Here is a 17,596-nt window from a genome sequence, read left to right as displayed (position 1 = left end):
TCGCTATTCATTTTCACTATTCTTACCCATTTCTCTGTGGCTAATTCATCCTACCTTATATATCAAAGTTTGGTTTCGCAGGATTTAGTCTGTACCCACATTATTGGCAATGAGAAGTACTTGCTTCTAGGGGGATTTAATACATCTCATTGAGGTTCTTCTTTAGATTTTGCAGGGACTGGAGTAACTGTAATATTAAGTTCATCATTGACAACTCTGATTAGTCTTCATACCTATCCATCCCTCCCTTACGTTAGAAGCATGTTTATTCTATGTTCAATCTTTCTTCTTTTTAACAGCTTGTAATTCTTGATTTGCTAGTTGTTTTGTACAGCCGTTAAACTTCAGTTCAAATATTTCTTGGAGACATTTTTTGGGTTTATTTGTGGTTTGTAGGCTTTAATGTATAGTCATTTATCATTTAGCGCAGATTGTCTTAGCAGCCATCTGTCACCAAAATTCACAGTGGAATGGCCCACTCATCTACACTTTCTTTCTCACTTGGGTGCTTTTAAAAATCTCTCCCTGTATACACACACACGTACCAGAGTGGCTTGCAGCATCATTTTTTAAATATATGGTTAATTAGGCCCCATTTATTTGCGTCTAATAGAAATTTGCTTAAAGATGTTCAATATGCCACTTTCTGGTCATATGCAGTCAAAGGGAACCTCCAGGCCCTTCAGGCAAGTAGGGAAAGAAAGGAACTGTAAGCCCCTTCAACAAGGAGTAGAAGGACAGCATTTGTTCTGTAGTTGACAGTGGAGTTGCTCAGATACATGTCCTCTTTCCCATCAAAGTCAGATCTAACTTGGGGCAAGGGGCGAGACAGGAACAGAACAGGGCGAGACAGAACAGAAGAGAAATATCCACATTCCCTCTGCAATTCTGATGTCTTGTCCAAACAGTTACATACTGATATTTGTGGTATTTGGATTCTTTTTTAGTGTTGGTACCATAATGAGTCAAATTATATCATCCATCATTTGTCAAATGCCCTGCAACAGCTACAGCCCTGCAACAAGTCTGGAAGGGTTTCCAGAACAGCCACTTCCCACTCATATACCGCCAACACAAAGAATAGTTTCTAGCAGTCTTTAACACACTTAAAAGTATAGTGCAAAAGGCCAAAAGGCACCAAATTATACCTCTGATACCACAGTTTAATTTAAAACATAGAAAACCGACTCATAGATCATAATAGAGTTTAAACCAGAACACAAGGATTTCAGCATCGCTAGAAGCAGTAGATCCTAGTATCCTGCTCAACAATGCCGTTTGCATTTCAGAGGAGTGCAAAAGCAAAATTTCCTAGCCCCTGCACATTGAAGTGTGGGATTCATAGAGTACAGTTATGGAATCCACAGGACCATATGGTCTTTCAACCCATCCTTAGGCTACAAAAAATTGAACACTTTCAGACTTGTATCATCAGCAATAGTTTCCAGCTGCAGAAACACTCCTACCTAGTCACACAATTACATAACCTTGTCAAGCTCCATTTTTGCAGCTATATAAACTCCTCAGCCTCTCTACCCAGCTGTGAAGACAATTCCAAATCATCTCTCTTTTAGTGGTTAGAAACATACAAAGATTACTATTTTATCTTCTAAGTGCTGGGATAAGTTTTTTATTACTTGCTCTTTTTTCCCTGATGTTGTAACCACCAATTTCTGGAATATAATCTATACTTCCCCTGGCAGAGAAATCACCTAGTCTTTAAAAATAGAGACTTTTCTTGCTATTTTCTATCACATCTTAATGCATAGCTTCCTGAAGAGAAAAAGACACTAAAGCTAACAGAAAACTTAAGATAATTTGGATATAGGATGTGTATATGTAGCAATGAATATGTTAAATAATGCTACTCCTGCTAGAAAGGCTTTCTTTATTTAATAGAAATGCTTCTGAGTTGGTTTCATCTAAATGTTCTACCCTTGTAACTTGAAAAATAATGACGACAGAATTGGGAAGCTTTGCCATTTCCAAAAATCCCTTTGAATTAACATGCTGATTTTGGAGAGAATGTAACACAAAAGGCAATATACCATGTAGCAGTATTTTTTCTCCACAGTCACAAAGAAACTAGAATAAAATACCTGCAACAATAAAGAAAAGTAGCTTGTTTTTCAAATAAGTGTGTTTACTTGCAAAAACACAGCGAACAGGGAGCTCTGTACTTACCCAACGCATGATCTCTTTCCCCAGTCAGTCACCAGCTGCAGGTATGATTGCTCCTGATCAACCAAGTGATATAACATTTACACAAAATACTTGTGATTCTGGGGTATGTATTTCAGTAGCTCCCCCGATGCAGCTGGTATGGCTTGTCTGTATTGCCAGTAGTATTTGAGAATACTATTTGTTCAGAGGCATTAGGTAAAAAATAGTGTTAAATTTTATGGCTTGCCTGTAATACGCATTTACTGAAAGTCATTAAATATATTTTTAGATTAAGTATTCTGAAGGGGTTTGAACAGCGTGCATGGAGGAAAGCCTTTCCTAGTAGGATTTGACTTTGTATGAGGTGACACCAGAACAGAGAATATTTGGCTTCAGCAAAACACCTTAGGCCAGGGTAGCGCAAAGTACATTTTCGCTGCATTCCATGCAACCTTCAAACAAGAAAACAACCGTGCAAACTGAAAGAAGGAAAGACCAGGGAGAAGACGGGGGACAAACAGTTGTTGATGAATACTGTTTGTGATGTTTTTATTTTTAATGTTCAACGCTTAAGCTGGCATTTATTTTGGCTACCACACAATCACATTCTAGGTACAAATCACTGTAACATTGACTACAGGAAAGAGGAACTGAAATGGAAATATGGAATAAATGATCCGTGTAGACAGATTTGGGATTCTAAGTATCACGAGCAGACACTCCTAAAGCAATTCACTTTGTAGACACCTGAGCAAGATGTGAGGCCACACATCCACAGTAGAATTATGGCAGAGATATAGGGCACCTGAAGGCATTTAATTTCCACTTTCAAAGATCCAAATTTTTAGTTAAAAATAAGTAGACCTATTCCAGAATTCGACTGACCTAAGGTATAATATCAAAAGTCATGCAAAAGAAGCTGTAAACAGACACAAGACTATTCATCCTAAGTAAATTAGATTATAAAGAGGGAATATTAGCCATGACTGTGAACTTATCTTTTTTCATAAGGAGCACCGCCAGCTAAAACAAGATACATCTGATACATCCTGATTAAAATAAAAGGCACTTAGTATATCTAAGCAGCAGGGGCAAAGATTGCTTAGTCCACTTTGTAAAATGAAACAAAAACAAGCAAACAAACAAAAAAGGCTGCTTGATGTGTATGCAGAGATCAGCTAATTAGCTCGATTTAGAAGTGGAAAGCTTTGAAGCTCTGACTCACCTATAGCATATGACATTTTTATGGATATGGCCCCTATTGGGCCCTTAAAGGCAAAGCCAGAAGCATTGTCTCCTGACTAGATTGACAGCCATGCCAGCAGAGGCTTAACCTCTGTGGAAGGTTTTCAGAGCTCCCTGTCTTAATTTGTTTATGTGACTTCTTCAATTAACCTTTTAGACCCAGGACTTGATTATTTTAACTGCAGCTGCTGAAGGAAATGGTATGATAGAAAGAAATAGTTGTTCAACAAGTGAAAGAATACTTTTCAGACTAAGGCACAAGATGGCCTCACCTGAGAAATCCAAGCAATTCTGGCTGTAAGCTATAGAAAACACATTTCATTTGGGGATTATATAGTATGCAGATGTTTGGGGTGGTTTTTTTTGTTGTTTTGGGCGTTTTGTTTTGCTTTCAAGTTCTGGAGTTATTTATGTAAAATAGCAGTAGTTTTCAGATTTACAGTAATTTCCAGAAAACCTGTGTGGCTTCAAGTTTATAATGCCAGCTGGATGAATATTTAGGTTGCCTGGATTTGTAATTTTGTAGGCCTGTGTAGATACAATAAGCTCTTCCTTTAGTATAGGATACCACGTAGATTCACTGATGGCATTAACTACATTATTACCCACCAATCTAAACATATCTCATTGCTTTTGCCTTAAGAGATTTGTAGCAAAGCATTTGTATGATTCTGCATTTGGATTTGTTTGTTTTTTAATGACTACATTATGTTGCTTATACAATGTATGTCATACCATGTTCGTCACTGGAAAACATTATCTGGGGTATTCAACAAGTCACAAATTACTACAAATCATGAAAGAAATACAGTGATTTTCTTTTTAACTTTCACCTGTTTTTCCCAGAGGTAGAGTCACTGATCAATTTTTAGAGAGTTAGTATGTAGATGCTTATAAATCCAATGACCCTTCTCCTCGTACTTCTTGCCAAATTGCCTTGGCGGAGAAGCAGGGGAGGAGGAACACACATTTTAAAAACCAACCTCCAGGGACTTTACAACTGAATTAGTTTAATATGATTTCTTTCTGATGAACAAGCTACCAATAACTTATCACTTTATTTTCCTCTAGGTGCTTAAAAAATAAAGTCTATTAATCATTCTAGCAATTTAGGAGATATTAAGTGCACTGATCTGTACTTCCGTCTTCCCTTCTTTCTATTACAAACATTGGTCTATTCTTGTTACAAGTGTTTGCCCTTTTCCAGGCCCCCAGGACTCACCTGTCCTTCATGAGTTCAGAAGCATCATTACCATTGACTCCAACAGTTCCACCACACTGTAGGGAGTTTTCAGTACTTTCATGGATCCAGATATGCTCAACTGATAACAGTTTTCTTTCCTTTAATCTGTTCCATCCCAGTTCCCTGTATGATTTCTATCTTTTCTAATCGTAGTCTCAGTTGACTAACACTATCAAGAACAACTGAAGTCATTGCAGGACTGGGACTGTTCAGAATTGTGGGACTAGATTTATTTGATGCAAGAATCATCATGTTATGATTCAGAGTTTGTCTACTAAAACTGAGTTTATGCTTTTCTGGCTCTGCCATTGCATGCACAGTGAGTTTGGCTAGTGCAATCAGGGTTGATCCTGCACACAGTAGCTGTGATAGTGCCTGGGCTACCAGCTTCTTCAGTGGAGGTCTTCATAACAGAAGCTATCTTCTTCACAGTTAAACCATCCTGGTCATCTAATCTGACCTTCCATTTAATCTAACCCCTCATTTAACAATTTGGTAATTTTTTTATAATACTTCATCCAGTGAGTAATGATGTTTTCCATTCTCTGTAAAATATATTCTTTAAAAAGTTCAGGTAAATTGAGGGAAAGAAAATAGTGATATGCTGTTTTCTTCCAATCTTGAAGCAGCTGACAGAACTTGTGTTTGGTATCTTCTCCCCCACAGGTGATATAATTATAAGTGATGCATAAGCAGGCAAGATGGGAGTTACTAATTTCAAACATTTCTTTATGTGGAAATCAGAATGTTTCCTATTTCCTCTGTGGCTTGAAGTATGCAGAAACAGCACAGCCAGAATGTATAACTTCTGATAAATGTTGGCCAAGTAGTAAATTTATTTAGATAAGGTACTGTAATTTTTGTTCTCTTCCGCTAGGACCGAAGAATGCCATCACTACTTAAGTGTCAGCATCCTGATGCAAAACACAGAGAAGGTGCTTCATACATCAGCACAATAAAGCAGGAAGCAATGCCAGTGCTTTCTAGTTAGAGCAATTTAGAATAGTGTTATATTTTCAGCTCAGTTAGCAAAACTGTGCTCTAAAAAGGATGGTTTTATTGGCATAGGCAAGAATAAAACTCCATGCTGTTACATTTTTTTATGTCTCCGACTGAGGTTTTAGAATAATTTGCAATGCAGTCCTCTTAAAAGTCCATTCCTTAGCTGAATAGAATGAATAAGCAAAATCAGCATACTTAGTATCAAAACTGTCATGTGACTGTACCTGTAAAAAACCATTTTGCCTACATTTCTACTAATGGCATCAAATTAGGTTTAAATTACAGAATCTAAATTGCTTGCACTATAAAATCAGGATTATCAGAAATTATAGAATTGATGCATAGCATTCATTTTTTGCAGTAAGTCTGATACAGCCATGCCTGTTAGATTTTGTTTCATGTTGTTTGCTAAAGCTTAGGAAAACTCCCCACTACCTGTGAACCATATGGGTGTGTTTATTGAATGAGGTCCTTGTAGAAAAATCTGATCCTTTGTTCAGAAACAGGCTTCATTTTCCTACAATCACTTTTGGGCCTGATCCTGCAACATTTTACCCTGGCAAATAAATGCATAAAACTGAATGAGAGTATTTTTCATGAATACAGTAGAGGTGGTAGAAAGCAGAATGCATAAACTGTATTCTCAAAGATCTGGGCAACAAATAAATACAATTTAATGCGAACTGATATTTTCAAAGTGTTTTTATTGTACTGAGTCTAACTACAATAATCACAGAATCCCAGGTTGGAAGGGACCTCAGGGATCATCTAGTCCAACCTTTCTAGGAAGAGCACAGCCTAGACAAGATGGCCCAGCACCCTGTCCAGACAACTCTTAAAGGTGTCCAACGTGGCCGAGTCAACCCCTTCCCTGGGGAGATTATTCCAATGGTGACTGTCCTCACTGTCAAAAATTTCCCTCTCGCGTCCAATCGGAATCTCCCCAAGAGCAACTTGTGTCCATTCCCCCTTGTCCTCTCCATGGGACTCCGTGTAAAAAGGGAGTCTCCATCTTCTTTGTAGCTGCCCCTTAAGTACTGGTACATGGGGATGAGATCCCTTCTGAGCCTCCTTTTCTCAAGGCTGAACAAACCCAGCTCTCCCAGCCTATCCTCGTATGGCAGCTTCCCAGTCCTCTGATCATCTTGGTGGCCCTTCTCTTGGCCCCTTCCAGCCTGTCCTCATCCTTTTTGTACAGCAGGGACCAGAACTGGACACAGGACTCCAGGTGTGGCCTGACAAGCGCTGAGTAGAGCGGGATAATGACTTCTTTATCTCTGCTGGCGATGCCCTTTTTGATGCAACCCAGCATCCTGTTGGCCTTCTTGGCCGCAGCAGACACTGTTCGCTCATGTTGAGCTTCCCCCCACCAGGACCCCCAGGTCCCTTTCCACAGAGCTGCTCTCCAGCCAGGTGCATCCCAGTCTGTGCTGCACTCCCAGATTGTGTTTTCCCAGGGGCAAGACCTTACACTTGTCCCTGTTGAACTTCATAAGGTTCTTGCTGGCCCACTCCTCCAGCCTATCCAGATCTCCCTGCAGAGCAGCTCTCCCTTCTGGAGTGTCTGCTTCCCCACTCAACTTGGTGTCATCTGCAAACTTCATCAGGCTGCACTTGATGCTGTTATCCAGACCACTTATAAAGATGTTAAATAACATTGGGCCCAATATTTATCCCTGGGGACTCCACTAGTGACAGGTTGCCAGTTTGAGACAGAGGTATTTACCAGCACCCTTTGGGTGCGGCCTGTCAGCCATTTCCCCACCCACTGCACAGACCACTTGTCTGGGCCTTAATGCATTAATTTCTCCAGAAAGATTAATAATCAATTAATACATTTCACAAAAATACAGCTACCCCCTATTTTAACAACCAGAGAGAGGACTTTGCATATAAAACTGTACATTGGAAGTTTTGTTAATACTTGTACTATCCTGTCTACTGTACAAACAAAATCATCCTTTGGGGAAGCAGCTTCTCAGAAGTTCCTATTTAATCTTCTGTTACCAGCAATAGCTTTGGCACTTGCACTTTAAGTCATTCATCCTGTAGTTAAGCACTACGTTTCTAACCTTGGCATATTTTCTTCATGTATAGAAACTTCAAGTCTACATTGCTGTGGAATATTGCCATTTTTTGAATTTGGGGAGCCATCACTGTCAGTAATAATTGTTGTGCACAGTCTGTCACCACCATTCTCCCCTGTCATGCCAAGATGTGAAATCAGCCTTAACAGGGAAAAAAGGTTCAGGCTTTTAAGAAAGAAAATTATTTGATCAGCCTTGGTGTTTTTAACCACCTTTATTCTACAAGTGGCAAATGAATCGTCAGTAAGTAACTTCATGTTCTAAAGCACTAAATGCCCTTGTTCGTTAAAGGATAAATGTACTACAAATTCTTCATTAATGTTACAGTCAGAAAAACTACCTGGAAATTTTCTGAAACAAAAACATAACATAGGATTACTTCTATCAGAAAGTCTTTCACATCCAAGATTAATTTCTGACCAAAAAGAGGTAATACCTCTAGCACAGCCACTAGCCAAACAGCTCAGGTAAACTTCCATTCCAATGCGTATTTATCTACTAATAAATTTCCAGCTGTCTAAATTGAGCACAGACAATTAAAAGCTCTCACCCCAGAGCAGCCAACAGCCTAACAATTAAAGCTGTTGTTTTCACGGGGGTTATTATTCAAATTCTTGATTGAGGACCATCGCATCATCACTTGAGTCTTCTTTAGCCCAAATCAGTACTCCAAATTGATAGCATACTTTCCTCACAATTGAAGACTGCTACTGAGTAATTCCACTTTTACTTTCCAAAATCTCTTCCTGTGACATGTTTTTAACTCTCATTGAACTCTCAACCTGTTTACAGTTTTTGTAGAGTGGTGGCCTACCTGGAAAAATATTACAGCTGAAGCTTCAACTTGCTGAGACTGCCAGCCTAATTACTGCCTAGGTTGTTAAGCCTTATATATAGCAGCAATGTTATGTTTGGATTCAGCAAAATAGTGAAGAAATTCAGTTAAAGATAAGCATGCATTTCAGTAACTTTTGGACTCAACTCAAATATTTAGTATTATTTAGCTATCATTATATCTGACAGTATTTTAACAAGCAAGTATTATTCACAGGAATTTAAAATTCCTATCACAAGTAAAAATCTCACCACTTTCAAGTTTTACCCCAAATACAAGATCCATCTTGTCACTGCCATGTAGAAACATCAAAGATTAAACAGAAAAGACTGGAAAAGATTTGGAAGAACTTAAACTCTTCTTTTCTAGGAACATCAGCATGTAAAATGGCTTCTAACTAATAGATTTTCAAAAATTTTTTAGTTGTCATAGAAACACATATTTTATATATATCTAAATCAGAATGCAAGATAGGCAGAAAGACCATTGCTTTCAACTGATGAATGTACACTGGCAAATCATTTTAAGCATTTCTTTCCCATGGTTCCACATAATCCAAGCCAAGATGTGCAAAGATTTCTTCCTCGCTTCCAGCTTTGAGAAAGATCCTCTGTGAAAGAATTAAGAAAAAATAGGAAGTCAATAAGGATGTTAGAAGGAAATTTCAATTTAATTTTTTTTGCTGTTTAGAAGGAGTTAATTTTTGACAGTTCTACCCATTGTATCCTGTACAGAACACACTGTCTTCATCAGTGTGCTGACCTTGAAATGTGAAAACAAATAAAAAAATAATTCGAATGCTGCTGGTTGCTTTCAGTTCTAATGACTAGTTTACAATTCTTTGGTTTGATTTACTTTTTCAAGACTCTATGCACAAGTATTAGGACTATATTTCCCTTCCATAAGGGCCAATATCTTGACTTAATAAAATCATCAATGTTCTTTAAATTAATATAGTAATGTTCTCTATAAATGCATTCAAGCTGATTCAATGGTTACACTAATTATGTACAGCCAAGCATTAAAAGCATCAAGGCTTTCCAAATTTCTAACAGTTACAGAAGGCTTATCTGAAAAGACAAAATATTCCATCTGGAAAAGCAAGCTGAAAATCGGGGATCAACAACTGCAATCGGGTTTTTACACACACGTGCATGCACACACACTCTCCCAATGAATGTTTTACAGTAAAAATCAATTTTATTTTTTCATATCTGCGCTTCTGATAACACAGGATAATATTCTTGTACAGGAACCACCCACAAGACCTACCTCCCCTAAGATGACTGATATAGTAAAGTACATAGACTTGTGCATTCCTTTCACCACTGAGGTACAATACTAATTTAAAAAGCTCCTAAACTAGATGAATATTAAAACAGTGAAACCTCACAATTTAGAGGAATTTGGAAGCAAGAAAGAACTAATTTATATTGAAAAAGAATACTTAATATTTCAGCAACTCCTGAATCATTTGACGTCTCAATCAGTGTTTAGCTCTGAATAACCTCAAACTCCAGTGTGATGAAAACTTCAGGTTTAAGGTTTCATAATCTTCTGGATTTACTTGCTGCTGTGAAAGAGGAGAGGCTCTCTAGAGAACTACCCACTGATGAATTCCACTTAGTTGGGAAAAAGTCTGACTACTGTAAAGTTTAGGAACACTTGTGGCTGCTTTCTCAGCTGCCAAGCACTGGCTCCAGGAGGGCTATGCTGTCCAGCATACCCATGGAAATGAGTCAGGAAGAGGAGTCCTTAACTAGACCAGAGCAGGCCCATGGTATGGTGGAACAACTTCTGGCACCAGAGATTTACAACTTTTCCTTCTTTTTCCTGTGTGTTCTTTCCTTCTTGCTCTCCTTCACTCCCTGATCTGGATTGTGCTTCCCTCTCTCTTACTCCCAGTGAGATCATGTAAGTCAAAGGTGCCAGAAAGCAGCAGGCAGATCACTGGCAGGTAGATCCTGCTTCTGGTTACTGACACTTCACTCCTTCTCCTTTCAAACCCTCTGTTGCTTATCAGCCAGCAGAGAAGATCAACGCTGGTAGGAAACACTTGGGGATGCAGCTTGGCCAAGCTCTATGGCACCAGAGCATGTGAAGGCTGCATCAACAGACAAAAAGCAGAAAGAACAATGAGCCAGAAAGTATAAGCAAAACCACTGAGCCCAGGGCAGCTTTATGCTGCCCCTGAAATATGCTGTGCATCATCGGTAAAATTCACCTCATCAGTTGGTACCCACTGGCTTATTGCTATTCTCCATCAGTCCCATTCTTTCCAGTGCCTGATCCATATGTAAGTCCTGCCAGGAGCCACAGTTTTGCCAAGGCATAATGAAGAACTGAACCCCTAAAGTGAGGTGTAACATTAATTGGCAGCTGGACTCAAACTTTTTCAGGGATTCAACCAAACCAGAAACCTGTTTCCGTTTCATTGTAAGGGTATTTGAAATTTGAAGTTCTAAGTCCAACTCTACAGAAAAGGCCCATCTTTCATTGACACTGTTCAGCTCCAACAGCCAGAGCAGTCAAGCTGGCAGCTCTCCTAATAGCTATTTTTCAATGCCACAAAGTAGAATGAAAGCTAGTTTAACTGTGCTAGAAAGGTTATGAAGACTAAATTGAATGGTAGAAGTTAGATGCTCCTGAGTGAATAGAGCCAGAGGCCATCAGTGTTCCCTTGAGCTTGGGAGGACACAAAGGACAGAACACAAGGTTCCAAGGTTCCAGTTCTGCTCTTCCAGAGTTTCCAAGCAGTGAAGTAGGTATTTAATAGCAGTTACGGCTGTTATCTTCTTGAATCCATCCAAAGCTGCTAAGTAATTTATCTTTCTTAGGAAATCATTGCTATACAGTGAAGTAATATAGAACATTTTCACTATTTTAGTTGGAGACAGTTCATCTTTAATTAGACAAAAACAAACTTAATAGGCAAAAAATTAGATTAAATGAAATAGTGCCTTGCCATGCTCAGAAGCTACTTGCTCATCATATTAACACTTTGTCATTTAAATTCCCCAAATTTGCAGAACTGTTGTGTATCAATTGCACTTTAGCCAAACCATACCCACCGAAATAGTCTTTCGCACTGTCAGTAGACATCATATTAAGCTCTATTATAAAGGCATTGATACATTCCATATTGATCAGAGATTTGTTAGTAGAGTGCACAGTGGAAGTACTTACCAAGGTTTATGAAGTTGTTTTCACCTTCCCATAATTAATTCCACTAAGATAATTTTCATATTTAAACATACCATATGAGAACTTTGAGGGAATAATTTGGCCCATTGTTTCGGGGCTTTTTTTTTTTTTTTTTTAATCAAATCAGGACAAACATGGTATGCCTTTTTGCTTTGTCGTCTGTAGTGTAAAAAGGGTCTCCAGTTTTCTAAGGGATTTTAACCTCCCCCGTGAAGTTCCCAGCATATGAATAGTTACACTCTGGGACAGTGCCCCAGACAACTACAGAGTATTGCTGGAGTATGAAAAGCCAAAAACAATCACATATCCATAATGAACTGAGAGTTCAAAGTTGTGTCTGCAACAGCAAAGACTGCTTATAAAGCAGAGACAAATAATGTTCCTTTTCCCTAGGAAGTTCAAATGTCAGATTCTGGAATTAAAGGAACCTACAAAACCCACTGACTGGGGGAAAAATTGATCCTTTTTCATACAGACAGGACTAGAAAAAAATAGTAGAAAAGAATATATTGAACACAATAAAAGAAAAGGAAAGAAGACATTGATAACGGCCAACTGGGTAACTATACTGGGAATATTTTGTCCCTAGAGTATGTCCTGGGAGGACAGGATTTTAGAGATTTGGGGGGATGGGGGTGGGGGGCAGGGGAACAGTGGTTTGGGTTTTTTATTCTGTTACTATTACTAAGAACAAGAGAGGGCAATCCATACATGTACATTACTGCAAAAAAAAAAAAGGTAAAACAAGAAAAAAGATCTTACAATTGTAGACAAATGCTATAGATACTCTTTAATAGAAGCTTTTCATATCTCTGGGACCCCAAATTGCATCCCATTTCTTTTGTTCTGTCACTTCATGTTTTTCTGCAAGCAAAACTCATTTCGTTTGCTTGACAGGGAAAATTTCTAATACAAAGTATCTGATGCTGAATACCATTCTCAGTAGCTACAAGCCATGTTTCTAAATGAATCTCTCGCTGATATCTGCCAACTGCTTTAGCAATGTAAGTGTTATTAATGTTAATCATAACCTATGATTTTGCTTCTTTGTCAATCTATGCAGAGCTTATACAGTGATGCAAATTTGATTATTGCATTCACTACTGTTCTTTCTTCCTTTTTTCTTTTCTTTTCACTCAAGAGAAGTAATGAACTGTTTGCCCAGTTGTGATTTTTTTCCAGCTTCTTACTGATATTCAGCAGATCCAAGACATGCGCAATCAACATCAATCAAACCTACAAAACACAATGGTCTGGAGCAGCTGGTATCACTTTGCTCTTATCCCATTTAATCAATTCTGTTATTTAAATGGATGTAAATATTACATTTGTGGTTGCAAACATGACCATTAACTACACCTAATGTACAACAGCTGCCATCCAAATGTTTTCTTATGTCAACTGCTACCTCTGATTTTTCATTTTGGCATTAATGATTAAGAATACTTTTGAAGAAAGAGAAGCAGAGAGTGAAGGCACAGGGCTAGCACTACTTGATGATATCCTAACTAGCACTGCCAAAGTTCAAACAGATGTTATACTACTATTGCCACTTGGTTTCATCTCATGTTTTACCACGACAAAGCCGACAAAACAAAACCATTACTCAGTAAAGCAGAATTCTAGTTTTAGTTATCTAAATCAGCACTAGCCAACCGCACATTTCTTTTGGGGGACAAATACTGATTTTACTCATTTTGTATATACGTCATTTAAATAATCGGAAAAAGCTGAATGCACTGAAAGTACCTCAGACCCCTTTTTCTCTTCCATTTTTGGAGTATCTCCATGTGTCTCTTCAACCTACTTCTTGAGTACTTCAATGTAAGTAGGTTGACCCTACGCATCAAGATAGGAAACCTTAAAATATGGTTAGCAATTTGTCCAGTAAAGATGCAGAAGGAAAGATCCTGATCCCAAGAAATCAGAGACTACTAGAAAGCTGTTCACAAATTCTTGATCTTCATAACACAAAGGATCTTGCTATTATATGAAAATTTAGGCCACCAGATATGCACTGTACTTTCAGTGAGCCTAGATAAATCTTTTAGGCTGTTGAGATCAACCTATACTGCTTAAACACCCAACCCACACTTGCCTCTACTGTGGCCATCCATCTTCTTTTCCACTGTTTGGTCAGGAATGAAAAATACTGCAGTGATAGCAACCTCCTGACACTGCATTGAACAAAACAATACTTTGCTGAGGTTGCTCATTCAGGAGACATAGAAGCTCTTGCTCTGTCCGCAACAGCTCTGCCAGCTTTGTGTACACAAAGTTCCTGAAACCAAGTCTACTCATGCTCTCCATCAATATTAACTCAGCCTTCTTGAAAAGCACACATTTAATCAGATTCCAAGTAAACTGATACCCTACTTTTTATTATCAAATTGCATGGTAATAATAGAGTTTTGCAAAATGCCAAACATGAGTAACCTACAATAATTGAGTAATACTTTAAATAACTCACAGCCTGTCACCGTGACATTTCATTACTATTTTCCCCACCTCAAGATGAGCTTAGGGAGTCAGTTTGAATACACGTACCCCCAAATAAAAGCCAGTAGGACCACGCAGACAGAATCATTGGTGAAATGGGATTTAATTGTTCTGACCCAGCACAATCTGCTGCAGAGCAAAGTACTCCAGGTTTGTATGTACAACATATATAGATGTGCAACCCACTGTTCTGAAGATGAGACTCATGGTGGAAATTTAATTCATTTCCTCCTTTAAATCTAAATTTTAAAATCTAAATTATCATGCATGGTATTAGCTGAGAAACTGGAATTAAGTATGAAGTTTCCTAGGTGATTACTGGCCCAACTCTGCTCTATACATGACTTGAGCATTTATTCTTGAATAAGTCATAGCAAAATCATGCCCTTTCAAAGACAAAAGAATTTCCTTCCATATGCCATTCTTCCTGGTCTTTTCATAGAGCTGATTTTTATTCGCTCTACAGCTGTAATTCAGAAAGGATGCAGTCATACTCCAGTGGATTTCATTATCCTTTGGAAAACTATGACATTGTGTAGGAGGCACCCTCCCTCCTTTTGCAAAAGACCCTGAAGGGCCATAGTCATTAAGGTCTGTCTGGACTCCTTCGAACATACTGTTTCATCAAACAAATCAGGCAGGGGGCGTGGGGGGCTGTGGAGTGGACAACACAGAATATTGCTGACCATATCTTGTTAACAAATTACAAAACTGTTTGATACAACTCTGCTTGTAGACAAGTATCTAGGAATGTCATTAACATATACATTTATTCTAACCTTGTCTTTGGATCCTGATGATGTTGCATGCTTTAAAATGGCAAACATTTACATAGGGTCATTAGGGATTTTCTCATTTAATTTTGGTTTTCTCTCACTAATTTTTATATGATGTTTCACATGTGACTTCTATTCACATCACTTTGATTAATATTTGCTTTCATTTTTTAAATTATTAAAATGGAGATATAATGGAAATATGATCATATCTAACTTTGTAGTATTTCCAGTATACTGAATGATAAACACCAAGCAGTCTAAATCCCCATCACTTCACATGTCTGGAATTATTACAGTGGCAGTAAGCATGACAATGATAAATGAACAACAGAAAAGAAGAGGACAGACTGTCATTTGCAAACTTGGAATTTAACTGTTCATTGTGCTTGGACAGAGTTCATTCTAAAATTAGGTTTGTGGGTAAAGTCAATTGTAGATGAATGATGGGAATAACAGGACTTACTTAATCAACCATAGTAAAAGATACCATTATGCACCTTAAATTTATCTTATATATGTATTTGCCACTTTAGTGACATCTTCACATTGGGAGACCTTATTGCTCTCTACAACTACCTGAAAGGAGGTTGTAGTGAGGTGGGTGTTGGTCTCTTCTCCCAGGTCACTAGTGATAGACAAGAGGAAACGGCTTCAAGCTGCATCAGGGGAGGTTTAGATTGGATATTAGGAAGAATTTCTTCACTGCAAGAGTGGTCAGGCATTGGAACAGGCTGCGCAGAGAGGAGGGGGAGTCACCATCCCTGGAGGTATTTAAAAGACGTGCAGATGTGGCACTTCAGGGCATGGTTTAGGAGACATGGTGGTGTTGGGTTGATGGTTGGACTTGATGATCCTAGAGGCCTTTCCAACCTTAATGATTCTATGATTCTATATTCACTTATGACAAGTCAGTTGAAGAGTTTTAATTAAGGATACTTGGGACTAATGCAGAGATGATGCTACTTACATTGCTTGCAATAGCTTCCAAGATGTGAAAGCACTTCTGTAGATACGAAAGGCCACTGCATTCAGTGAAGCAGTGTGCCATAACACCAAAGACCTACAATTTACAGAATATACTAAGATGGCTTATTAGATTAAAGGTGCAAAGGTATTAAACTGCTCACACTCCCTTTTTCTCTGATTCCATTTGCTCAAATAACATTTATACCCTGTAAAAAAATCTAAATAGCTATTAATTAAATTAATAAAATGATCTTACAGAAAGAATTGTGAAGGCAGAAACATAAGTAATCCATCAAGTCGCAAATACTTTCCACATGATTAGCAGTAGGTATGTTCACATACCTGGCGTAAGCGTCATCCTCTCTGTTCTCTGCTACTAGGCAATTTTTACTAGAACAAGTGTTGATGCACCAACACTGGACACAGGTCACACAAGTACTGCAGAAACTTACAGGAAGATGCTACTTTTAAGGAATCAGCCTTTTATAATGTATACCTCACAACATAGGTGTATATTTCATTATTTTATGATTTATGATTTTCAGATCATATTGACCTAAACGCCTGCATACCATGCTGAAGATATTCAGCTAATGAGGGAGTCTGATCGTTGCATCAAAAATTTCTGCACGATCATGTGTCAACAAAACAATACATTGAAATCTTTCTGTTGTAACATTTCCTGCAATTCTCAGACTGATTGCAGCTATCTTCTGTGCTCAATGTTCATATTTTATGGAGTTCAGAGCAAGATTCTGACAATAAATGGGTATAGCATTAAATTATTTATCATCTGTGAAAATGTTAGAAATAATAATTAGAAATAAAACAAACAAGTTGGAATAGGTGCAAACAACTGTCACTTTTATGGGAGAATTTCTAGAAATGCTGAAACAACCATTGGTGAAATTTTTCTAAAAAGGTAGCAGTAGTATATAAAATTGTTTCTTGATATATGATTATTAAATGTAACTTGTGAAAATAGCCTCAAGCAGCTTCTTCTAACCCAAAAAAGACTGAAGAGAAAAGAAATAAACAGACATTTGAAAGCTTCAGCTAGTTACATCTTCATTTATTGCAAGGAAAAGAGTTTTGGGGCTTGAACTACAAAATTCTTTAAAAACAGAAATGAGATGTGCTTAAAACGTAAGGAAAAAAGAAGGAACAGAGAGGCCAGAAGGCAAACAGTATGTTGTTATCTTAGCTGTTAAAATTTTGCAAAAAAATTATTACATTAGAAAAGCATGCATCTTTCTGGCTCAATTTTATATGAAGAAGTTTATATGCTTCAATAATCCAATTCTGCTGCATGGATTTTGTCAACTGGGAGTTAAAAGTCCTTAGGCACACACCTAATGGTTTATATCAATATAATTCCAGTTGCTTCCTTTTTTTGAGAGTTAAATGTTAGTTCCTGTGACTGACAGTACACAAATTCAGGAAGAGGAGAAAAGTAAGTTCTCAGTGCAAAATTAAAGACAGTCCCATGCCACAGGCTTTTTCATTTGACTACAGTGTGCTGTGTGAATTTCTGGTGAACCTTAGTGAACAACCCTCATGAAATCATACAAGT

The 17,596-nt window shown here is 37.9% G+C and overlaps 1 protein-coding gene across 1 annotated transcript in view; it reads right to left on the bottom strand.

Annotated features, from left to right (window-relative positions):
• Positions 1-7,637: 7,637 nt before the first annotated feature.
• The window catches only part of DNTT (DNA nucleotidylexotransferase), a 95,744-nt gene continuing 85,785 nt past the window's right edge, over positions 7,638-17,596 (bottom strand). Inside the window, exon 11 of the mRNA XM_075108053.1 lies at positions 7,638-9,185. Coding sequence (XP_074964154.1) covers positions 9,099-9,185 — 87 coding nt within the window. The 3' untranslated portion in view covers positions 7,638-9,098. The remainder of the gene's footprint in view (positions 9,186-17,596) is intronic.

This window comes from Phalacrocorax aristotelis, chromosome 12 (assembly GCF_949628215.1).
Source record: "Phalacrocorax aristotelis chromosome 12, bGulAri2.1, whole genome shotgun sequence".
NCBI lineage: Eukaryota > Metazoa > Chordata > Aves > Suliformes > Phalacrocoracidae > Phalacrocorax > Phalacrocorax aristotelis.
This window is presented reverse-complemented; position numbering and strand designations above follow the sequence as displayed.